Raw genomic sequence first — 26,390 nt, forward strand, 5'->3', positions numbered from 1 at the left:
CGAAACATTGCAATCGTGTTTCAACCGAAGGATCAGAAATTTTTTCACCCTCTCGAAGTTGCTACTTCTCTCGAAGCAATATAATATTTCTCTTGCGGTACTACGGATAATCTTGAGCAATACGGAGGAGGAAAATAACACGCGAGTTGGAACTACGATATGCCTTGGAGGAGTAAAAATTTACCACCCAATAAAAGCAGAAGAGAAAGAGAGAGAGAGAAAGAGTTGTGAAGTTTGGCGAGAATGGTCCGAAATTTTCAAGAAACCTGCTACGTTATAGGAGCGTAGTGTGGTTACCAGGTGGTACAATCCCCATACGAATCTCTTGGTTAGACGTTTGACGTTCATCATCCCCGACCATGAGCCACGAGACTTTGCCACTCTCGCTGCTACTGCCGTTAGTTTGCAGAGTTTAGTCCTTGGCTGTTTGTACGTGTATATACGCCGTGTATATAGTCTCATTGTTTCTCTTCATCGTTGGAGGAAGACCGAGCGAGAAGTTGGAGAGGAGAAACGAAGATTTTCTCTCATCTCCGTCTCCGTTTCGTGTTCTCCAGTGGGGTTCACTTGGAAGTGCGAGAACTCATAATTCATCCGGAGTGTGTAAGCACGTGGGGAAGAGTAAGAGGGGGGCAGGTTGGATACCTGGTTTTCCTCAAACACATAAAGCAGCGTTATCCACTAAACTCGTGGCAGTGTAACGAAGCTCCCACCTTGGACCGGCTCGTTGTCCACGAGCAGGTTAAAGTATCTTTGTCGATGGTAGTACGAAAGCCTGCATGTGCGAGTTGGACACGAAAAGCTTGGAGGAACATGGAAATCTTGAGGAAGGAACTAGGCCCTGAAAATTAAGATCTCGTACTTTGTCTCTCTTTCTACTCTCTTTGGCCCATTGTCCCCCCTCGATATGACGCAGTTCCATAATGTATATTAATTTGTTTGTCTCAAGTTTAAACGTCTCTCTTACAAGGGAAAATAGATGAGGACGAAAGCATAACGGAGATATAGAGAGAAAGGCCGACATTTGCTTGACTCGTTTCTCAGTTCTTTTGCACTCTTCGCCTGTAGAATACCTCGGAGTCGTGTTTTTCCAACCCTCCCAACCTCCTCGAGGCCACCTGTTCTGAACAAGGAGAACGACGACGGAGCCTCTAGTTGAAATGGAACAGACGGAGTTGTGGAAGATGGAGAGTGGGAGAAAGAGAAACGTAGGAAACGTCGACGGAGCCGTTGGGAAGGCGACGAGGCACACTTTCGTGGTTTCAAATTCTTCCCCAGGCCGAACTAACTTTCCAGTCTTTAACCATTCTCATTTAACCCCTTGACTTAACGTCTTTGAGCATTATTAGCCATCTCCCTCGTCTCCTCTTCTCGTTCTCTCGCACTATCTCGTTCTACTTGTTCCACAGGCTCGTTCCACTTGCTCATGCCGACGAAGTATGAGTTTTTGCCCTTTTCTTTCTCCGGCCAGCTCGCAGACAACTTCCACTCCTCTCTTCTCTCGGTTATACAATTATCCACGAGCACAAAGAGAAAGCTGGGAAAATGCTCTTACAAACGAGTCCTCCTTCTCGAGGATCCAAGAATGCAGAGCTCTGTCGAGGTAACGCAAACTCTTGGACTCCCCGACTCCTCCTCATCGTCTTCCTCAGTCTTCGATCTACAGCAACATTCATGGGATTACAAATTATTCAATGTTCAGGCTTTGTGGAATTCTTTACTCATCAGCAATCTTTCAGAAGTTGAAGAAAAAAAATTATCACAACCAAAAAAAAGGTTAAAATACACTTCTTATGATTCGGTGGCTGCTAAATCGTTAAACTTTTCTGAAGAATTAGTTAGACATCGTTGTTTTTCAATGCGTAACCTACATAATTAAAACACTCGTTACCTGCTTTAAGTGTCTATATATAAACCTATTGACGATAAAGAGTCAACGACAGCAGATGGAGTGTCTTAAAAATCATTCAATAAATTATTCAGCAATAGATTAATATCCACGTATATAAAGCTAAATCAATTTTTTCGCATACAAATCTCCGGAAAGTATTTTCAAGCCAAATATATGAGTTAGACGTAGTAAAATAATTTAACGAAGTCGTTTGCATAATTTCTTTTATGCAGGATTATCATAAAATTGAGACTCGAATCACTGGCACCTCCGAACGGCCTTATCAGTCAAATCCCTCCAAAGGGGTCTTCCAGACCCCAAAGTGAGTGATCAGGAACCATTTAATATTTGATTGCATATGTAATCGTAATCCTAGTCGCTTCTAAACTTTGCACTTATCGCGAGCACAGTGGCCCAAGGAACTTTCGATTTTCCCGTAACTTCGTAAACTTTGAGCCGCTCAAATTTGCAAAAAACATGTTCCCGCATAGGTCTTAGTCCACAAACTGCGAGAAGCCCTTCGATAGTGAAAAGGTACAGAAAAAGTAAAATCAAGTGTCGTTAAAGGTACATACGTGCATAGAGAGAAACTTAATGACCAGGAGTAAGAGCGAGCGGGAGTGCGAATAGCTCGGTTGAAACTTCTCGAGATATCACTCGGTCGGTTCCTAAACCAAGTGGGGGCCGTATACGCGAGTGACGGTATTCGCGAACCGTTGGGGGCTCTCCGAGTAATATCAGGTAGAGACTGGCGTAGCAATTTCATTACCGTAACCACTGGGTACCCAGCAGGCATTCGTGTGCAACCGACAATGCCTGCACGTTTATGGAGGGACAGCCTATACGCTAGATTGCACTCCTACCCTCCCGTTAATCTATATGTGCATGTATACATACGTATGTACTATTTTATATATATATGTGTGTAATGCCGAGTGTATTTGCGTGCAGGCTCAATGCATCCAGTCGAAATAGACGACCAACATTGGTCGAGAGTAACCCTCGTTCTTTCTCTTCCTCCTCCTCCTCCTCCTTCTATGCTCTGTACTCGAGCGTCCGTTAATTCACTCGCGCTACCCTCCTAAACTCCCCCTATATCCTTTTCTCCCCTTCCTCATTTCAAGCCTTCTCTCTTGTCCCGCCAAATGAATGAAGGAACGAACGAATCATGTCAGGGCTCTCTGACCTGGATAAGGGTTCGGTTAAGTCTTGCGACTATCGCAGTTAAACTGAGGGAGTAATGCATCCTTCGGGCTCGGAATGGTGCTAAAGTTTCTGCACGTTTCTATTTTTCGGGTCTCTCGCTGCGCGTTGAGATCAGTGCAACAAAACTTGGGTGAACCTTTCACTGATATTCCGTCGGCTGTCCAACCGTCATAATTGACAGTGAAGAAGCTCTTTTCGACCGAGTTTGATGCATCACATTGAAACTTTTTTTCCTCGAATTTACTCATCGAGAAGAAATGTCACTTCTGGAAATTGAATTTTATTTTTCGTCGTTCCTCACAGATGCAGACGAGGGACAAAAAGCTGTTCACAAAAACATCCTGATATGTATAATGAGGGTGGGAAAAGGGGCTGGATAAATGAGAAAGAGAGATGCGCCAGGGGAGTTGGTAGAACACGGAACGTACGAACTCGGAGAAATTGTACGAAGCGTGGAAAAAAGAGACGCTGTTCGAGGGAGAATACCGCAAGAGGGAGCATGTACACATCTGAAATACTTGGCGAAACGACCTTGCAAGCATGTGAAACTGTGACGTTAAATAAAGACGAATTGGAGAAAGAGGACGAAGGAGTAACAAAAGTAGGATAACGCTACGACGCAAGGGGCTAATGAATGAAAGAAAAGTGCAGGAGTTTAATTAGGTTGCTTGCTTGCTTCGTGAACTCCGGCCTGCTCCCTTACTGCCTTGACAACTATCACCGTTGATACACACGCTGCCATGCTTCTCTTTCTCTTTTCCTCTATCTCCGATCTTCCGATCCTCGTCCTTCCATGCCTCAAAACGATGTTCCTTATTCATCTTGTCAGTACGCCATCCTTCCCACTCCCTCTAACCCGGAGCAATGTGTTGTGTTGTTTTCCCTTCGAGGGCGCAGAGGAGATAACTGAACGAGGAAGCGAACCCTCCGCTATGAGACTGAGCACTTTGCCCATCATCGACTAATAAGAAGCTCCGGATCCCACTCTGCGATGCCCTTTTGTTCGCGCTGCATTCTCACTGCTCGTACCTTTTCCTCCCTCCCTTTTCGTCCATTCCTTTTCTCCTTTTCGCGTTTCCCCTTCCTCTCCCTCCCCCCGATAGAGCGAAACTTTTTTGTGGTCTTCCATGTGAATATCAGAACATTACGTAACACTGGCGATCGCAATTGGCCGACGCACACCGGCTCCTTTCCCTTGCCACTCTATTTTTCTCCATCCCTTTTACATCCACACTCTTGGACCCTAGATTATACCACATTTGCTGCTACAGCTTTTTCCCTCACTAACGCAACACCATTCGCCTTCTCCACCCTCCTATTTCCCTTTTCCTTTATTTCCGTCAGGAAAATACCAGATGCGAAAAGCCTAAAATGGATATCGCCGAAGAGAAATTCCAGGAAGACTACGGTACCTTCGAAAGCACAAACGAGTGACTCGAGGAACCAATTTTTTCTTGCATAATCGTCATGAAAAAGTATCACCCAGATTTTTGAAGAATTGGCTCCAGGAATTCGTAAAGGTCGACCATTTTTCTGGGAATGAAATTTGAAGATCGAAAAATGTCTAGGAAAGCGTTGCCGAGCTCAAAACTTCGATGTTCAATCCCCTCGGAAAAAGCTATTCGTTTCTGTCTCGCCATTATATCTGCCCTGTTATTCATTTCTTCTCCCTTTCCTCAGGCATTTTGAGTTTGTTATTGTTTCGTGTATTAGGATAATGAAGGCTGCGACATGAACTGTGACAACGATCCAAATGTGAATACACCGTAGGGACGCTTGTGGTTTGAGTTATGCCACAAAGGCATATCTCGACGTAACGAATCACGGGGTACGAGGAGGAAACACGGTGGGCGTACAAGAGGGATGAGATGTTGGTATCAAGCTCGCATCATATCTCGTCCTACCGTGGTTTCATGTTCTTAGCTGCTGCGGTTATGCCGCCTTAAATAGGGGAGAGAGCAGAAAGTGAGGGGTGGACGGGGGGGGGGGGCTATGTTATGGGAGGAAGGTAGAAACGCAAGAGGATTTGGGACGACCTGTCAGGTTGTCCTCCTTTCTGAGGCCATGATCCTTGCTCACGAGGTTTCGCCCCCCGGCCTCAAACTTTCAAAACTCGGGGTGATCTCTCAAGCTTGCAATAATACCAAAGCGCTGTTCTAAACGACAAAAGCACACGCGCGGTCGTTTCTATAGAATCTCGAGGCATAACTTTTGGCCAACTATAACGAAAAATAGTTGTTACTCTTGTTAGTCTTCGTTTCAATCTTCCGTCGGCAAAGTGAAACATCAACTCTCTGCGGTGGTGAGATCCACGAGGAATGTTAACGATATTATTTCTCGTCTCACTCAGTTCAACGATTTCTTTCCCCAGCTTTATTTTCCCGATGAGCGCAAGGAGTAAAATAACGGAAAATAATAAAATTGCGAGTACAAGTTTTAGCGAAATCATGCAGGGGCCTAGGGAAAACGAGAGATGAAGAAAAGAGAGTGAAGTCGACGAAAAAAAGGCAGCGAACTTTAACAGTTTAAATAGAAAATGTCGTTTCTTTGGGGTAAACGAGCCTCGGGCGATTAATAACATTTATAATGAACGGAGCAAGTCTCCTGGAATAATTTGAGAGAATCTTGGTTAGCTACGTGAACAAGAGTGTGGTTAAAGAAGAGCGAGAAAGCGAGACAGGAGCAGGGAAGAGGAGGGTAAAGACACTACTTCATCATGAAGAAAACAGAAGGAAAAGAAAGTGAACTACGAATATATTCTCGTTGCGATAACCGCACTGAAAGCTCATATATATATATATATCCGTTTTTGCCAGGGAGTTGAGGGAGAAGACCAAGCGACAAACCGAGAAGAAGATGAGCATGGAGGAGGAGAGAAAGAGAGGGAGACTGGAGAAACTCAGGCCTTTCTGCACCCTCGTCGTTCTCTCGCGTCATGAGTCCGGAAAATAGGTAGTAAGCTCGTGTAACGTCGAGGCTGTTTATCTTACAAATTCAATTTCGAGACAGCTGCCACAACGTGCGGCTTTCGACCCGCGTTTCGTGTATATAAGTATAAGAGCTGCAACAGGAGCTGCTGAGAGATAGAGAAAGAGATATACGAAGAAAGGCATCTCGCACAAAGACACCATGTATTTTCGTAAGAACGTATCGTATCCGCGTACCAAAAAGCCCGAATTTAACTCGGCCACCCCTGCAACAACCACGTTTCGTACAAATTGACAAGTTTTTCCCTCGAAACCACCTCTTTTCGTCCAAAAAAAATTCAATACCAGAATTCAAGATTGAGAGTAAAACGAGGCGTAATGAGGCGCAGGTACGATAAAATTTTACTTTTATCTCGTCATTGATAATGTTTTTTTTCTATTTAATCATTCTCACATTCATGTTCTTGGATAAATAAAAAAGTCCAATCGCCCTCCAACCACTTTTTCCATTCTCTCTCATGCTCCTCAAATTATATCGCGTTCAAATTTCGAGCACAAAAGTTCGCCCATTCGTGAAAAAAGGAAACGCTCGCCTTCGCAAGTTTCTCGTTTCATTTTATGCCCCCCCGTCACGCCTAGTCTCCAATTTTCAGTGACCCCGTAGGACAATCTTTTTTTTTTTTTATTCAAGAAATAGCGAGTAGAGATTCGAACTTGAATACGTCAACCAATTCAGTTGTTCTGTAAACTCAACAATTGTTGTATTTGTTCTCCGATCATTCATCACGGTGGAGCGATATTGGAATAGGAATTATATTTAGCGCTTTGTGCGTGGAAAACAATCGACAAAAACACAAAATTTCCTCAGCCACCTCACACCATTCTCATCTCCCCTACAGCAGCATACTTTCTTCGTAATAAAAGGAGAGATGTTGTCGACGACTTCCCTAAAGGAGCGAAGGGTGCCGCGAGGGAGCCCAACGTACAATTACACTTGTACATTTGGTGAAAGAAGCAAAAGCTGTGAAGAAGAGCAACAAAGCCACACGGGGAATTGGATTGAGCACACAATGTGGTAGGTCCCGTTAGGATAATAATCGAGAGTAATGCGGCGTGAATTATTGACTGCTTAACATTTTGCTAGGCAGTGCTGGATCTCCCTCAATTCTTGGCCCCCCTCTTCGTTCCTACCCTTCGATCTCTTCTCCTCCTTCAACGTGCGTGTCGGTTCTGGAAGCTTTTGCCTGCGAAGTACAGCACCAGCAGCATCGATTCGTACGTGGCTCTAGAAATGTTCGATGTCGTGGGGGTAACTCGTGCGGTGAAGTACACGAAGATACCTCGTGTGCTCGCGTTTATGGTGTGCGCTGAAAGATACGCAAGTGTATACGTAAACAGAGTGGGACGAGCAACGCACCAGCCTCGATCCCTTCCACTCCTCCCATGGACTACGATCGGACTCTTTATTTCTCTCTTTTTCTCTAACGTCCTCCAACAGATAAGTGACGGTCTCTCATCACGTGAGAAAAAGAACGACCGGGAGGGACAGGAGAATGAGAAAGGGATGAGAGAGGGTGAGTGTGCGTAAACCGAAGATTACGTGGAAGCACGCACATCTCGCATGCTACAACAAAATACGAACGTTTTTAGCGGGGAATATACGAGCCTAATTTTTCAGCGACGACAAGTCTTCCTTCTTGACCCATCAAACCGACGCATTCGTCTCTTTTACCTCAATTTTCTCTACTTCCTTTTGTCACTCTCAATGAATAACATTGTGGCTCAAATCTAAGTGGTGTGATCCGCGATTTCTATGCGGAACGCGACAGCAAATATGCGTAGAGGAAAAACAAAAGTAATTGGAGTAAATGCCCTTCGGCGATGGAGATAATGAATTCTCGATTTCACGGATTCATTTGGTGACGTAAGAGCACTGTGGAATAATGACAGTTGTTCAGTTTTTTCTCATGTTCAGCCTGGCGAGCAGGTAACAGAGTTTCGAGTACATGGAACGAGAATGTTAATTTAAGTTTACAGTACATTTGACAGTCGAGTTGACGTACATTTTTCAGCTTTCGAAGTTGTTATCTCAGGATATGATTTTAAGGGTTTTCCGTGTCTTTCGTAGCGAAACTCCCTACGATAATGCTACGTCTCGTCGTCGCGTTGAGACAAAATGAGGAGGCAAGAGTGGAAACGTGAGTCTTGTTCGTTTACGTATATGTATATATATATAGGTACGTTGAGAGAAGAAAATATTAGACGTGAGATCGAGGAAAAGCAAAAGAGAAACGAGATGTCGACGGACATGGTGAGACACGAGAAAGGGAGTGGGCCAGCAGGAAAATTCAACCTCTTAATTAGCTGCAATTACCGCGACATAGCAATGTCGAGCGAACCGCCCGAGGCTCATCCACTTTCTGCCCTTTCATCCAGAAGTTCTCCATGAGTATATATATACACAGACCCAACAAGTTTTTTAGAATGAAGAAGGCGTCCGGAGAGAGGAGAGGGAATGAGAAAGAGAGACAGTTTGTTCCCTTATGTCATAAAGAAGAGCTCAGTTAACCTATTCAGGTAGTTTGTTCATCGCGATCGAGCTCCGCAGAGCGAGTTGTATCCCTGGTTTTATCTAGTCCGCATGTATCTCCCGAGCGAGCCATCCGGAGGCATCCGGCCCACGAAAGAGCCAATTTACGAGAAGATACTCAACGCTAATATGCGGAAAATAAAAATCTTGCATCCGTGCCGCTGGTGCTGCTGTGTTCTCGAAAGTATACGGGTCGTTTGCGCCGCGTACGAGCACTAGGACGAGAGGAAAACACGCTCGATATCAGCAAGCTTCGTCGACGTGCGTCCTTATTCTGTTCCGTTTAGTGCTGCTACATCACCGTGCCTGAAAACCCAAAATTTAGGAAGGAAAGCCAGAGGGTTATCAGGAAAAAAGGTGCAAAACAATTTTCCACCGGGAAACAAATGTTTATTAAATAAAACGAAATTTCGTGGGGAAATGCGTTTGGAAAAATATTCATCATGTTCAACTCCCTTCGAAATGACTTTGCCAGAGGTTCGCTGAAGTTATCCGAAATGGCGTTTAATTCGCTGAGCGTAAGATTCATCTGCACAGAGGAGCAGCGATTCCTCCGGGAACAGGGTGAATATGCAAGGGGTGCATGAATATATAGGAGCGTATAAGCTCCTTGCCTCGCTCGAAGAAAGGGAGTGAAAAGGATGCTGGAGACTTGGAGGCGTTAGAGATTATAAACTCGACGAACCTGGCACTTACTTTACTCGCGGTTGCATTATTCGTAACTACGAGATCTCTCGCTACGGAGAACTCTATCCTCTAAATATGCGAGAAAATTCTACGATTACTGTCGCGAATAAGCACAAGGGAAAATGAAATACACAGTGAAGCTACGTTCCAACGCTCCAACATCCACAGTCATACGTGTTTTATATACAAATATTCACGCCACTGTATACAAGTATATGACGATCGTTCGGCTATATCGATCACATCTTTGTTGTATTCGCCGGAAGATGATGGAAGACGACAGACAGTCGTGTTCCTTCTCTTCAAGATGTCTCGTCATTGTCGTCATAAAGAACAAAGTTTACGAGTCTCGACATATCGAGGTGTCGATTTGGCGGCTATCAAAGAGCTGGCTGAAAGGAAAACACGACGTTGCACAGGCGTCGAGGCGGGTGCACGATGAATTGCATTGTGTAGAAATTCTCCCAGGGATCATACCGCGAATCAAGAATTCATAGCGCTGAAGCTACGAGGAGCCCTCTTTTATAATATCCGCTTCTGCTTCTCTGATAAAGTCTCTGAAGCTCGCGTATGCACTCATGAATATTGGATCAAATTTATGAGTAACTGTCCTATTAAAAAGAGCTGCTTCTTAATAGTTGATGTTACACAGATATCTTTGTATTTATTTAAGACGCTTGCGTTTTTCGGTATGTGCACATGTGCGAGCTTCGCATACATTTGAATGAAAATGAAATAGCTCGAATTGAATTAACCGGGATTTGAGAGAATTGCACATCTTTTCATTAGACCTATTCGAAATCCATTGAAACATTTGATTTAATTATCACGGGTTAAACGTATTACGTTTATCGTCTCTAAAATTGAATTGACGCCAATCAATGGTGCCTTCGTTAAAGAAATTCCTCCGAAACGAATGCGTTCAGCTGCGTCAAGCTTTTTACCTTCATTCGCTATTTCATCGGTATATATTCGCTCTGATTGACTCTCCCAGAATCGTGGTTCGGTCCACTTTTTCTCTTGGATGTATAGCATATTTTAAATATAAATATCAAAGTGGCTGGTAGCAAGTCCGCTGTATTTTGGCCCGAGAGTAACGTCGATAGTTCAGAGATTCTCTGTGGTCGGTAGCGTGTCAGCGCATATTCGTTCGAACGTTAGTTCGAACCTAACCCACTTCTAGCTTCATCCTTGCTGCCCTTCCCACCTCGAAAACCATCACCCTCCTTCTCCTCTTTCGCTCTTCGCTTTTTCGGCTGTACCCTCAGTGCCCTTGCTCGCTCGGAGCTTGCCGGTCCCACGCATTCCGCCTTCCTCTACCACGGGCGAGAGGATTCCCCGGCTCTTCGAGCCCCTCCACTCGGGGTCAAATATCCACACGCTCACAAACAGAATTATTTATGAGCTTGAATGCGAGCCAAAGCTCGTCCGTAAGCCACTAAGACGTTTCCCGATGCTTCGAGGAGTATTCAAGGCTCCTGCTGGTTACGCTGCACACGATAGAACGTGAGCCAACCCGACGAAGACAAGAGGAGGGGTCGTATTTCTGGGGATAACCAGAGACTATTCCCGTTGCACACAGAGCAAAAATATTCTCCCGTTTTTCCGAGCGATCTTTCGCTAAAATTCTAAATTTGACGAAGCCAACGTAAGTACACCAGCTATATCCAGGACTCCGAGATGCCTCTGCCCTCCTTTGCCCTTTTTTCGTTGTCTCTTTCCTTCCGATTTTTTTCGAAAAATATAAAAAAAACTCAGCCTCTGGAAAAAGTACAAGAGAGAGAACTGGAGAGTACTCCGGGCAGGGTATCATTCGAGCTCCTGGCATTGCTCCCTCGAGGATGTCTCATGGCCTCGATACGTAAAGCGGCACCATCAACCATGAAAGTATAGCAGCAACGAGAGTGCCAGCAACTAACCAACCAACCAACCAACCCCTGAGATGTTCTCGCGCGATAAAGACCAAACGAAATACCTCTCGGAGTGAAGCGCCCCTTCTCCACTTCGTGCACCAATCTTCGACAGGCTCCAAGACGACATTGAGTCTGCGGTTTGAGCAAATTCACACGATCGTGTAAGACGGGAAACGAGGCAGCAAAATTCTCCATATCTGAGCTTTAAGTAAAGTGCCAAATTAACGACTTCGCTACTTCACTTTTGAATGAAGCGCAGAAATCAAAATTTATCCTATTTTTTCAAGAATAATTATTCCCTAGGAAGCATTGAAATAATAACATCATCAAAACATATGTCATATATGTGTTGCAACGACTTTTTCCGTTAGTCGCACAAATACTCACTCTCGACAATTTCTGGGCGCCAGTTAACGAGATTTCGTAAAAAAATGTTATTTGAAATTATCGGACATGAGTTCTTTAATTTTTTCCGGTCGTAGCTGTAATTAAAGATCAAATTGGTAGAGGGGCGAGGTCACGATACTTTCGACAAACTAATCACTTCTGAACCAACAGACTCCGGAATTAAAAACATGATTTATTAATTTTAACAATTTACAATAGAAGAAAAAATTTCCGGAAAATTTCATTTCCATAATAACTCGAGGTCTCGGTTATAGATTACAGAAAATTCCAATTACAATTTGTGACGATAAATTCGAGTGACCTGATGGATCGATACGTAACTTTTCAACAATTCATGATCAACACGATCAAATCAAAATATAACAGAACAGTCAACTTAAACTATGGATCTCGAGATTGAACACAAAAAAATAAAATAGAATTCCTCTCGGCAATTCAAATTCATAAACGACAACGACTAAAAACCCTCTTTTAACTCTCAAAATTTTCTCCAAATATTACTCGCGAGTTCAACGAAATATCAAACAAAACGATACGAAATAAGAGCGAAATGATGGCTCACCGCTACGGTTCATTGCTGTCTAAGACTCGAGTCTTCGATAATTGTACCGAGAGCACGTACGCGAACCGAGGTTCTTACCTGAATGAAGCTCTTGAATTTTGTTATTCAACTTTTTGGATCTTCAGACTGATGACTTTCGTTGCAATACCGGATTTTCGATGATGTTCGGGTGGCAACCGCCGTTCGCTCGTACAGCATTAATTAAAAATAATTCAAAATAAAATTAGTTATCGATGAATACCCTATAGCGTTTGGTCCTTCTGGATTTGCTCGAGAGAAATTCGTCGATGACGAAAGACGCTCCTGTCCCGTGTCGTGCCAATTTTACTTATTTTGTGACGTGTGCAAAATTACCACGTCACAGTGTATAACAAGAAAAGGGAGAAAAAACAACAGAAACTCTTGTTTTAGTAACGGAAAAAATATCAAAGTTCACATCGAAGCATCGTTAATTGCACGCACTGCGTTATCAAGTTGAAAGTTAAAAAGTTTCTCTTAACATTCGTTTGTAATACAATCAACTTTACGCACATTCATTCAATTAATCAACAATTTCATGAAAGATTGTATTAAAACACGGCAACGATCGGTCTGACCAGCCGATCCGAAGCCCGAGATGTGACCTCGATAAAAGCGACTTCAAGAGTCCATGAAAATCAAGAACTTCTCTTCACTAATATTAAGGAATTTCTTAATTTCTTGCTATATTTCAAATTTCTCTAATAAATTGGGTTTTTTATGTCATTGTTGTTATTATTTAATTTAATTGAATTTAAAAAAGTTAACTTCATGAAGCAAACAATAATATTTCGTAAGCTCATTTTGAGTACGAAGAGAAAATAGTTTAATGGAAAAGCGTCATAGTCGCGTATTCGCATATTCGAGCAAAGGAGAACTCGCCCTGGTTCCTTCTTCGTATACTCTGCCTTGGAGGAGCTACCGCACTTTTTGACAACGAAATAACCCAAGTTTTCCATCCCAAACCTGTAACCAAGGGAAAAGAACGTCATCAAATGTGGTATTGACAAGACTACAAAACGTTTCAATTTTCTTTCAATTTCCTGAAACCCACAACTCGATAAGACAAAAAAGGGGCTCCTGAGAGGCGTTTTTCCGAGTTGTAAAAGAGAAAACGAAGATCTCCCGACTACGGACACGTAAGAGAAGTACAGATAAAAATAAAATGAATGCCGTCAGTTCGGAGGTGGAAGTGCTCTGGCATGAAGCTCTTCGTATTAAGGATTCTTTCTTCACCGAGCGTCAATGTTACCGAGTTGAACTCGGCTCACGGCCCGCAGCAGAGACTCTTTCAACCACCCCCACGTCTCGGAAGCTCCGCCAAAGCTGGAGGGACAGCGAAGCATCGCAATCACTCTAGTACGAGGGTTCGAACGTGGGAGGCGCCACCAAATGGATTCAGTAGGTAAAACCCTCTCCGCGTAGCAGATGCTGCCGCTGCTACCGCTGGGGTGGATTCTCGTGCACACTACTAGCCCGGTGGGGAGAGTTACAAGCAGCGCTGGGCTGCTCCACTTTCGCCACTGCTTTGTGGTGCAACATTCAAATCCCCTGCTCCATCGGACTCGCGTAGGTCTGAAAAAAAACTTTCCCATTTTATCTCAAAGACCCGGATGATTGACGTCCATCGAAAAACGTGGATGAAAAAATGCTCGAACAACAATGCTTGTCATTCGAAGGGGTCTCAACTCGTCGTAGATCGGACGTGCCTCAAAAATTCATACACAAACTGCGAATGTCACAATTTTACAAATTTTTACGACTCGGTTGACCGAGTCTTTCAAAAATTCGGTACAAAATCAATGTATTACTAAGAAATTAAAACACACCCCGAGTGCATGGTAATTTCTTTCCCAACGTCTTTTTCAAAACCAAACGAAGCTCGATAAGAGAATGAATCAAACAATTTTCTTTATCGATTGCTCACTCAAATATTTACCAAAATTACTTTTTTTCTCGATTTCATGATAAATAAAAGTCCTTCGCTACTATTGTTCCCTATTCACGACTTTTCACGACCGAATCCGAGCTGACATGACCATTGGAAGGAGCAGCTGCCCGTGGTGACATTAGCGAGCAGCCGGAACCTCACGGCGAGAGAATCAGAGCCCCAAAAAAGTGATGACGTTGAGCTAGTCCACGCATCACAATAAAAAATTGTAGCTTTTCCGCGATTTCATTCTTCGAACAAAAATCATTCAAGGGCAAAATAATCGAACATCAATTTGACGTGTCGATTTGCGTTGGAAAACAAATCCCATAAATTAATGTATTACATGCTCATTGCAATTTTTCCAAGTAAATTATTCAAATAAAAATAATCCAATGGAAAGATTTACGAACAGTATGACGTGCCGCGTTCGGTCCATAAATAACGCGATATTTGAAAGGTTCTTTCGCGTTAATGCGTATTTTGTAAAGTGTTTCATACCTGGAGTTACGTATGAACGAGTATTATCATGCTCGTGCATAAATATGGATTATTCGTGAGGACAACTGGTGTGAATTCGGACGTGAATACAATGGCTGTTTTCCGCATTGTCGTTTTTCTCGTTCCGCAATTACATTTTTTTCATTTAGAATTCATGACACGCACCCATTTTTCGCAGGTTATCGTTACAGCGAATTTTGCACCGCAGTTACAAACTACCTCGGTGGTTAAATTGCATTCGTTATTATTCGTCGGTAGGATAATTTTGTTCCTTTCTGTTTAAAATTTCTAACAGCCTCCACTCTATAGGGTAGAATCGTTGATATTTTTCCGCATTTAAATAATAACTCGTTTGAGTAAGCGAGTTCAGGTTGCACCGTAAATGTAAATGCACGCACTCACGATATCGATTTACACTCCGCCGTCCGATAGGTCCTGATGTATAACTCTGTCACGCACCTATGCATATATATATATATATTTACCAGAGTTACATCAGGCATCGCGGAGATTAATTTCACCGCGGCGGAGCGTCCGAATTTACATGGGTGCGTATGCGATCGGTCGTACGAGCGCGTTCGAATTGTAGCTGCTCGCCATACGATTTCGGGATTAATCGGGGAAACGTATCACACCAACTCGCGTTATACGAGGAGAGATTGTCCAGTGTATATATGCGTACGTACTTGGAGCATTACATCGGTAGTACGGAGACGAGAGTAAACGGGAATCCATGATGAGAGAGCAGGAGAGAGAAAGCGAGAATTTCAAGTGCAGTGGACCGCACGCATGCGTAATGCAGGCCGACGTTGTCATCTCGTCTCGTCGCTGGTCTCTCTCTCCTTCTCACTCGCTCTCTCTCTTTCTTGCACCGTAGTATATTCAACGGCCCCGGGGACATTCGAAATACTTGAACCACATTTGTGTACGATTAATCCCACCTCTCGCTTCCACTCGGGAGCTTCAACGAGAAACATGCTCATCGGTGTACGTCTATACAAGGACGCATTCTCTGTCCAGAGTTCAACGCGTTAATTCCCTTCAATTTCAGAGCGCACCACACCTACTATGGACGCGTGGCTTTTAGCCGATTCCCCGCTCGTTACTTCTCTCTCGCGGCCTCTTCGCATTAACGGGAACCACGTTCTTGGGTGATTAAGTTACATTAGCTAAAAACAGGCTTACGCATTTGTTTTATGGGTATGTTTTCATTAGTCGTCGCTCAGTTGAGCGCGAGAGTGCATGGAAAAGTTCATTTCTTCAATGAATGCGTAGCTCTTCATCCGTCGACATTGCATTTCGTTGGTGCGAAACTGATTTTCAGAAAGCTCCGCATACATCGAGGGCGAGAGCAAGCGGTTGAAATTCTTGTGGAACAAAAGCTGTTGGTTAATTCCTCAGTTTAGTCCGCGTTTGCTTAGAGTTTAAATTCGCCCTGAAAAAATGTCAGAATGTTTACGACATCGCTTGCATTTGGAAAAAATGTGGGGCACGCCGGGCCATCAATGGTCGGCATTAAAGTGTTTGTATTCTTAAAAAATATCAACGAATTCCTATGCCCCAACGGTGTTTCACTGCGGCATACGTGACGAAATGTCATTTCATTAGGAGGAGAGTTCCAGGAGTTTGGTATTTCGAGGGAACCTCGACGAGCCGGGAATGAAAATAAAAAATAAAAACAAAAAAAAAAGAGAGAGAAAGAAAGAGAAAAACGAAACTCGAGAGAAGTTGTAAAAGCAAGGGAGAACGAATAAGTGACCCATGGGAATTAATTCCTACGTTAACTAGCAACCGTTAACCCGCGCGATGGATTCTCAACCCCCGCTTGCAAATCCTTTTTTTCTACGCTATTTTTCTCCCTCTTCATCCCTTGCAGTTTTAACAGCAACAATCGCCCTCACTTCCGCTCTCGATCTCTCTCCCACTCTCGCAGTTGCTTTCGGTTCGTCTCTTGTGGTTTGGGTGTATGTAGAGTGAAGCTCTCGTGAGCCTCCGGTCTATACGCGAAAGCCCGCAATTCTGTCCCGCCGGGAAATCTGAACGAAAGGCAAAATATTGTTTTCGATAATCGACGGAGTTGGATAGACCATATTACAAAAAGCGGAAAAAAAAGTGAAAATGAAAAGAAAAAAATGAAAAAAAAAAAGAAAAAAACGAGCGCACTCGAACGCTCGTGCTTGGTAAAGCGAGTTGGAGGAAAAGGGGGAGGCGAGGGGCGGAGAAAAGAGAAAAAGAGAGACTGACAGTGTGGGGGAAGAAAAAAATGCGCAATTTAAAATCTCTCTCATACACGCGTGGGAAGAGACGAAACCCGGAAAATGGCACTCGATCTCGTACGTCGATTCTTTCATTCCCTCAATGCTCTCGGATGCCACAAAACAAAATGATAAAACTCCCCTTTCACTCGATAAAAAGTCTCCTATTCTCCGGTAAATACATCCTGTCACGTGCGAAAAAATCTGAAAATAATTCAATTATCGCTCTCGCACAAGTGCGCGATGTAGTTTTCGAAGATGCGAGCGGACGTAGCTTTGGGGATGAAAGAATATTTGTTTTCAGGCGGTTTTAAAATGGAAATAATCTTCTTGAGTAGGGGCATAAAAGATTGAAAAAGGGAGAAGAGAAAGTGAAAACTTCATCAAATTTTCTCCTGTCATTTTTGACTCGCCGCGTCAAGATCCGTCAGCGGGGAATAAAATTAAATGCGGAAGCAGCGTGAAGCGAAGGTGAATGAAGAAGTGCGGGAAACGCTTCTAGAATTAGGAAAACTGAAAGAAAAGTAAAAGCGAGAACGAGTGTGAAAGAGAGAGAGAGAGAGAGAGAGAGAGAAAGCACAGAAGAGAGCTCGGAGCTTGCGAAACAACCTCTCGAGAGGTCCGATAGCGACTGTTGCCTCGCGTCTTAGCTCGTGCGATTCCGCGAACGCTCGGGAACGCCGGCGCCTCTGGGCGTCGCGACGGCGGGCGTCCAGGACTGGCAAGCTAACGGAAAGGGAGAGAGAGCGAGAGAGTCAGAGAGAGAAAGAGACGGAGAGAAAGATCGCGCAACTGTAGTGGGTTGACAAAGGGGGTGCGCGAAGTGGTGAGGGTGGCGGGCAAGCAGCCGTAGTCATCCCTTCGCGCTCACCCCGCCAGACGAGTCCCGACTCTACGCTCGGCCGGACGTGACGTAACGTGTAGCGTAGCGTAGAACCCACGTAACCACCGCGGCACGCTGCTGTTGCTGCGTAACTCGCGTCCGCGTTTTATCATTTCTCCATCAGTCCCATGTAAGAATAAAGAACATACGATTAATGAATGAAATGAAACGAGAGCTAAAGAAAAGCAAGATTTTAATGATCCGTCGCGTGGAAATTTTATTCGATTTTTTCTAAAATTTTCGCTTTCGTTGTCACCGATTCGAAGCATCTTTTACGGAGAGCGTGAAAAAGCCTTTTACCATTTTTTTTTTCAAAGAAGCTTTGTTCAACGAATTAGGAACGAAAGAGAGAAGAGATTGTACACGACTCCTCACTAACTTTCGTCCAAGTTTCTCCAAGTGTTATCTCCGAGTTCTCCGCACGCTGTCGGAATCGAATGCGTGTCATCGAAGATCGAGGTTAAACGATTTACGGGGATTAAGGAGTTTGTTTCGTTTCGTTTTTAAAGTAAAAGAAAATAGATAAAAACGAAACTCGTGATTTGATGTGACGCGAGTGATTATTGTGTTCATCTCGAGAGAAGATGAAGATGTTAAACATAATCAAGGGATAAAACGCCGAGGGAGTAAACTCGCCAATTTTTATTAGCTGTTCAGTCGTGAATCCGTCGAGAGTTTTAATTAATCAATGAACGAAGGAGTACACCTATAATCTGTGAATCGTTCGAATAGAAGAGCTGTGAGAATATCACGTGAAATGGATAAAATGACGCACGATACTTAAACGCATAAGTGATAGAGTGCCAGTTTTAAATAAAGGTAGTTGTTTCGGGCCTGCTTTTGGATTTATGCGGGAAGCCTCGTTCCTCAAAATCATCGTGGTAAATATAACTGACGTCCTCTCCCGTTATCTCGTTTTATCAATGTGAATACACACGAGCGTACACACGGATCCTCGAGCTGTCAAAGTTTCGCGCACGCGACACGCCGAGTCAATACAACGTTTGTCACGTGCCGCTGAATTTCGAAAGAGGCTGCTTTCGAACGATCGTGTGACACAGTGAACTCGATATAAATAAACGTTGACGACTGAAAAGACGGGAAACTACGTAAAGGGCTTAAAGAGGAGCTGCTGCGTACGTACACAGCTGCATAGATATCGAAACAACAAATCTACGTGGAAATCAAAGTTTTGAGAATAACGGCTCGCCGCGGCGAATAACATCGCCCGACGATGCTTACCATGTCAACTCTGATGATGCCAACTACGATGACAACCATGACGAATCCAGGCTCGATTCCAACGCACACCGTGCCGCAGAAGATCGAGCCAGCCAAGCTGTCAGCAAACCCCAGTATCAATCATGCAGCCGCCACTGCTAACAAATCAGGTGCCGTAACAATTAACACTCACAACCAAAAAGCATCGACAATCGCCTAGAATCATTGCGCCAAATGTTGTCGCTGTAGCCTCCGGTATTTTGGAATTCGAGTGGCTGCCCCTCCGCCAGTGTCCTTTCCCAAGCGATCTGCATCATAAAACGTTATATTTCAATTAGTATAAAATAACAAGCGGTAGAAAGAGGCAAGTTCGTAGTGGAAAAATAGTTGGAGAATCGATGACGATTATGTTCCACGAAGTTGTGGCTTCGAACACGTGTCTCTGAAAATTTCATTTGTCATTATTCCCCTTTAAAATGAGTGACGCAAGGGTGGGATTATAAAAACACAGTAGCTCCGAGCGATAAAAGAAATGTTATCTTAAGACTCCGATTAAGGAGTTTGATCATGGTTGCTAAAACTGTCGCGGCACTTTGATCAAGAGGGAGAATAAGAAAAACAGACCTTAACGAGTGCTGCTTCCTGGGCAAAGTGTCTTCAAAGCGGTAGATTAGAGCGAGGTGAGGGAGCAAGGGGACGGTGATAAAGAGGAATAATCATTCGAAATGAATGTTCGTGTCGAATTGATCGGTACACCGGAGCAGGGGTCGGTGTGGTTTTTCGAGATAAGCCCTTGTCGCCGAGTTAGCATCATCCCCCGTGGTGCTGACAAAAAAACACGTATATCTGCGTGAATGAGCACGACTCGTTTCCCTCTGTATCCAAGTGTCCATTTATTGGAGTCTCGAGTTTGATATTTTCGAAGCTCAACGCGAGTTTGAGTGAATTTTTGTTTATTCACTCGCGTAGCTAGTAGCTTTTTATTTCCCTCCTTCGCCGTCCTTTCAGTCCTTTTTTTCTTTAGCGTTTCATTCAACGATCAATTGAAGTTGAAAAGCCAAAGAGAGGAAAAAACAAGGCCATCACTGAAGAAACGAGGGAAAGGAAAAAACTTAGGGTTTGCGAAAGTAAAAAGAGGGAGCAGAGGGGAAGGGTGAAAAAAACGGAGCGAGAGAGCAAGGGAGCAAGCGAATGGGCAATGGATGACTTTGGCTTCGGCTTTGCTTCTCTGACGAGGTTACCAAAGTTTCGTCCGCAGATTCAATTTTAGTTGGCGCGCCAGGCCGCGCCAACGCCATCCGTGCGACGCTCTCTCAATGCCGCGTGCGGTACGTATCTTACAGCAGGGTGGTTACCACCCTTCTGCTTTCGCCCATCTCGCCGCTGCCATATCCCGCGGTGGGACCGAACGCGCGCGGGTACTTTATCCTCCCCTTCGCTACCGCCACTGCATCTAATTCTCCCACTCTGCTTTCGCCCTTTCTCTCCTCGCTAACCCCCTTCTCTCAGCGGCTTCTACACCCCGACCCCTGCGACCACTTTCGGCTGCCCATTTTCCAACACTCACCAGCCCAGAATGCAGAAGCCAAACGAGAAGCAGCCTCAGAGTTGGCCGAACGAACCCTCTCGTCCCTCAGCTCTTGCGACCACTTTCATCGAACCTCCATTCTCATATTGAGCGTTTTCACGGAAAATCTTGCACTTTCGTGGAGTTTTCTTTCGATCATGGATCGACGAACTTTCGAATCGTTCACTCATCAGTGAGAAACGAGTCGTGCACGGAAGAGGGTAAATCGCGAAGTACAAATTGCGAAATTCCTCGTAAAGATCATGAGGGTATATTTCGATAAGCTAGAATTCACAAAGGAGTTGATATCACAATAATCATCGGGCTCGTAAATCAATCCGAAAGGTCCAAAGCGAAGGTTACTCTTTTAATTTATATTGAGCCTGGCTCGCAATTTAAATGAAACTCGAATGAAGGATTCGAAATTCTTGCTGGGGAGGAAATGAAAAAAGAAAAATTAAACCGTGACTAAATAAGTAATAGTCTCGATGAAGGTATCTTCCTTTTTCCCCCGTTATAACGTAGATCTTGTTCGTTAAATTACGAGACGGCCTGGAGAGGGAGTGACGCGAATCTCGATAGAGGAAGCCCCGTTCCACCGCAAGGCTAATTAAAAACGTTCCCGAGCTCCAACCCACTCTTTTCATCCCTTCGTATTTCTCTTTCCTTTTTTTCTCATTTTCTCTCGTCCTTCGTAATGTCCTTTCCCTCTTTATTTCCTCCCAATCCTTCGATCTCCCAATTGTTCTTTGTCTTCGCTCACTTTACTTCCGCATCCGCTTCCACTTTGTCTCACAATCGAGCGATAAATATCGTCGAACCAAACTATTTCTATAGACTTGGACGAGAAAAAAGAACGAATCGTAGCAACACAAAGCAACCACGTATAATGAACCCTCCCATTCTGGCGTCGTTGGCTTTCCACTTACGTACTAATCTATATCGAATTGTTACTCAAAACGTGTAATTCGCGTGGTTATACCGCGGAGATGGAAATAGAATTATTACAACGGGAGTAAAAATCTGATGTCGATTACCGTTTGAGTGGATACGCTGAGCCAAAATACGTCCAGGGAAAGAGTTCCCATGAAATCGATCTTTCAACATCGATCAGAAATGTGTTTACAACAAAGTTACACAGTGAATAAGTACGTTGAAGAATTTAATATTCGTCTGAAATTGAACAGTAATAAAACGTCGAAAGTATAAAATGATTCTTTTATTATGAAAATTGTAAATGTTAGAAGGGAGTTGCACGCTACAAAAGTGTGCGCGATACAAGTTGTGCAATCTACACGCCATGTAAATATGAAGGCGCAGTTATCCCCTGACGTTTGATTGACACCCGGAGCCAAAACGCTTGTTAGGCCTCCTTTTTTATACGACTGTATAGCATATTTTCCGGAATCGAGGGGGTCGAAGAGTCAAGAAAGAATGATCGGGGGCGTCCGAATGAGACAGAAGGAAAGAGATTGACAGGGAGTGAGGGTGAAACGTCGTCCAGTAGTTTTCTCATTGAGGTCGAGGGGTTGGACCATAGGCCAGTTTGGTTGCTCCGAGTCATGGAGGCGCATCGAAAATGTTATTGGAATAAAGCTAGCGTGAACGGTTCACGAGGTACGGCGGTCGAGATAAGTCCCGTAAAACGCGGGCGAGAGTTTTCCAGCGTGTGTACACGGCAAACAAGTGAACACGAGTGAAACGGAGAAAGGAGGGACAGCTCGATGGAGAAAGAGAGGCAAAGAAATAGAAAGAGACCGAGAAGAAGAGAGGGTTTACTTGCTCCAGGGAGGTTTTCCTATAGGGGTAAGTTTTGTCCAGAATAAGGGCTGCACGGGCGAGGCCGGTGCTCTGTGCCCGGCGGAGCGGCCAGGCAGTAAATTCGATCGTCGGACGCCCTCAAGCGAGGCAAAATGGCACGGCCTCTGTTTTCTTTTCTTCAGTGAACATATATAAATATATATATATAAATGTGTGTGTATGTTCCACTTTTCGTTCGCCGGCAACGTACGTCCGGTAGCCAGAGTTATATTTTTTTCTTCTCACCCTCCTCGGGCAACACCGCATCTACTCTCGCTCTCTTTTTCTTCGCCGTGTAGCCGTGCGAATTCGTACCTCTTCTGAGAACTCGCGTCCTTTTTTCCGGCGCGCCTCCCCCTCGGCTGCCTCACTCGCAACGTCATCGTCGGTGCTGAAACACACGAGTACTTTATTCGCTGCGATCAAGTGTCATATGTGCGGAACATGTAACCACCGATCAGGCGCCCTTGTATGACGGTTACAGCATGAGAATGCTCTAGCGGCGCCAGTCTGCATGAGAAGCTTGTCGGCCGCTATGGTGCAGTGAAACGACCGTGAATGAAACTGTACGTCATAGTCGGATCTATCTCATATCGGATTGTTTCTGAGCTTAGAATATATTCTCGCGAGCATCTTGCGTTATTGGCTGAAAGAGCTTTTGGTATTAGGAATTCATGATAATGACTTTCTCGATTTGATTCCCGCGTGAAAATGCGAGCTTCTTTGTTCCTAAACCTGCGGATTCAGGATAAATCTACTTCTACCCTATAACTCTTGGTAAATTGATGAGTCCATAAAAGAAAAGCACGTGCAGTTTGGTCACACATATTGTCGCTCCATCAAGAAGAAAGGTCCGTTGAAACTCAATCTTCGATTCGCTCCTCTAAAAAAATGATTAGCCTCCCCGGTGCTATCGCCAGGACAAACGTACTATCGGCATAAGAGGCAATCTAACGAACAGTCCGTTGAAAGAGATGGAGGACACAGAGCAGGAAGGGTTAGAGCGTGTACGTGTATACACATCGCGCGTGTGCTTGTGTGTCCTCGACGATGTTCCCTGGGCGACATTCTCCGCGGTAACGACTGATCCTTCCATTCCCAGTGGCAACGAAAACTCGTAAAACAGCACTTGGAAATTCGCTGCGCCAAGTTAAATTTGATCGGCATGAAGAGCGTGCTTTAGAGACGTGAGAGACGCTGGCATGCTGTGCTTCTGGTATTTCTACTGGCTTCACCAACGGCGACGAAGATCGTGGCTGGCTGCTGTGTGTGACCCGCTGGATTCCGTCTGTCCTTTCTTCTTCTTCCTCCTCCTCCTCCTCTTCTTTATACGTACGTATACATGTGTTTATACGTATGTATACATGCACGCGTAACAACTAAGATCTCCAAGTGCTCAATGCACACAAAGCGTGCATCGATGTTTACGTGTGATCTAAGAATCACACCGGAATCTTGGACATTTGTGGTGTTGGTATGTTCGACGATGCGAGAGGCACGTGAAGATGGCAAGCACCATGAAGACTCCGTTCGAACTCGCACACATGCCCTTTCTCTATGGACGTGTGTATCTGTCTGCGTGTGGATCTGAATGCTTGGCTCGAATGGCTAATGGTCGTCGACCTGTACGACTAGGGCAATACGAAAAAGTAGTGGCTCTACGTGACGCTGTTTTACTGCGCGGCTCATATGCGCCGCTCTCACTCGCCTTTTGTTCCTCCCCTCTCACCTCCCCCCTTCTTCTCCTTGGAAGATCTTCGGATGCTCTGAGGAAAAAAGTCAGGTAAAAAGTTGCATCTCGCAACTGGAAGGGTTGTTGCCTTATTCAAAAGGAAAATATGAGATTCGTATTCGAGGGCACGCTGAAACGAAACTGGCTAAGAGAACGAGCCAGCATTGCTGATCTCACAAAGACGATCCCGCCATCGACGAATTGTTTAGCTGCTCTCCGTTATATCTCCGACTTACTGGAACATTAAGGGCACGGATTGCTCCTACTGCGAGAGTCTTTTTAGCCGAGAAAGTTTGATAGACGAAGTAGTCAAAGGAAATAAGATTACGACGTTGATCCATTCGAAAGTCGATGCCGGAACGCAGCCTGAAAAAAAAGTTCGGGTTTATAAATGCGAAGTAAGAACATGAATTACGGAAAAAAGACATTTCGAAAAGAACGTTTGGCAGATGATCGAAATCTCTGTCGCCCAATGTCCGAGATTTTCTCCAGCTGACAGGCCAACACCAACGACTTCCTCCACTACTCTTCTCCGCTCTTACTCCTCCTCATCCCCGTGTCTTCAAGAAGGGTTGAACGTATGGCACACGAAAACCATACTTCTCGTAGTACTGAAATCCGAACCGGGCAAGGATATCAGTATATATCTATGGGCCTGGAGGGAGAGAGGGAGAATGATGAGATAGAGAAATATATAGTGATTCCCTAGCGACACAGCGGGTTACTTGGTTACTTGCTGGGCGACACGACGCTCTCTCTCTCTACCGAAGAGGGAGAGCTGGCTGAATGCCTCGCACGCGAGGGAGTTCCTGCAAAATCTCTGACCCCCTTCTTCGAGAAGGATAAATCTGAAGTTTGGCTCTGGATAGCCGGAGTATACGGTTGCAAGAGAGGCACCAGGAAAGGCTCGTCGTCGTTGTCGTCGTCGGCGTCGACAACTTCCTCAGCTTCTTCGTACCCTCTCCATCTATTTATTTCTTTCTTCCTCTATCTATCTCGTTCCTTGCCGCACACCTACTCATTTCTTTTTTTTTTTTTTTTTATTCCATCTCTCTTTTTCGTCATCTCTTCCATGAAAGACCACCACTGACATAGGGGTATGTCACCGCACCGAACCAAAGCACGGCCAACTGGAAGATCCGATCCGAGAGGTCGGATTATTACGTACATATATACACTCTCGTGCTTTCTTCTGCAACGTGTTTTCTCCTTGTTCTAGTCTCGTATAACGCCTTTGTCGCTTTTAACAGTAGACATGACGCGTAGACTTTAGAAATGTGTACGGTTCACTGAGCACCGATATGAAAGATAAGAAGCTGCTAGCATATTATATTTCATCGTGTTGAAATTGAGAATTACTGTCCTCTTGAAACGCGAGCAAAAAATACGTGATTTCTCCAGACACTTGTACATTTCTTATGCTTTCACTGCAAACTTGCTCAGCGTCGGGAGCAAGGACCGTGTTCCCTCCAGCACCTCTTGACAAGAAATTAATGTCACGTCAGGAAAGGAAAATGGAAGAAAAATGAGCTCGGAGAATGTTACCACAGAAGTGTGATTCGCACGACCTTTGAAGGAATTTTGAAAACTGATTCTGTTTTTCTTCGAAAAAAAATATTTCAATTGCACGGTTCAAACTATTATTCAACTGTGTTCCCCAAAAGTTTTATTCGCATGTTTAGAGACGCGGCGACTGTTTGTAGCTGAGCCGTTCCGCCGCGCCCTGCTGGGCAGGAGCCTCCACGAGTTTTACGAGGGTAGGTCGTCACCAAGCTTGCCCGAAGGGGGTGAAAGGGTTGCGATAATGATGCCAGGGTTCCATTTTTCTTTTTCAAAGAGTAGCCGTGACTAGATTTTCGGAATGGTCGGTGTCGCCAATTTCAGGGCCAATTGAGCAAAAGCGACGAATGTCGTTAGGCGGTGATACGAGCACGTGGCCGCCACCGGGCCGACAGCATTCCTATTCTGTCGAACCCTCTTTCGCCCGGTTCTCTCGACCGCAGTTCGTTAATACGCGCAACCGCTTCACCGCGGCTTTCATATCAGTCAAAGGGACGAGTTTGTACATTCGTCACCAAGGCGCAAGGGCGTCCGTGGAAAAAAACACTCTATAGAGCCAAACGATTCGATCATTCAACGTGGAAAGAGAGAATGAATAAATCGTTAACGTCTATTCATGTAGCATAATGAAAAGTCCACTCGATTCAACATGATTGAGTTTAATGACGAACGAAAGTACTTGAAATTTCCGTATCCTACTTCGAACTTCTTCCTCCCTCTTCTCACAATCGATCAACGA

At 44.6% G+C, this 26,390-nt stretch overlaps 1 protein-coding gene across 2 annotated transcripts in view; it reads left to right on the forward strand.

Moving 5' to 3' along the window:
- Positions 1-26,390, forward strand: part of LOC122407097 (nucleolysin TIAR) — a 610,998-nt gene that overhangs the window by 430,171 nt on the left and 154,437 nt on the right. The window contains exon 1 of one of the 2 annotated variants that reach the window (XM_043413086.1): positions 15,711-19,162. The exons of the other annotated variant lie outside the window; for it this stretch is intronic. Within the exon in view, the coding sequence (XP_043269021.1) occupies positions 19,006-19,162 (157 nt within the window). The 5' untranslated portion in view covers positions 15,711-19,005. Of the gene's footprint in view, positions 1-15,710; positions 19,163-26,390 lie in introns of those variants that run through there. 2 annotated transcript variants of the gene reach the window in all.

The sequence above is a fragment of the Venturia canescens genome, chromosome 2 (assembly GCF_019457755.1).
Source record: "Venturia canescens isolate UGA chromosome 2, ASM1945775v1, whole genome shotgun sequence".
Classification (NCBI taxonomy): domain Eukaryota; kingdom Metazoa; phylum Arthropoda; class Insecta; order Hymenoptera; family Ichneumonidae; genus Venturia; species Venturia canescens.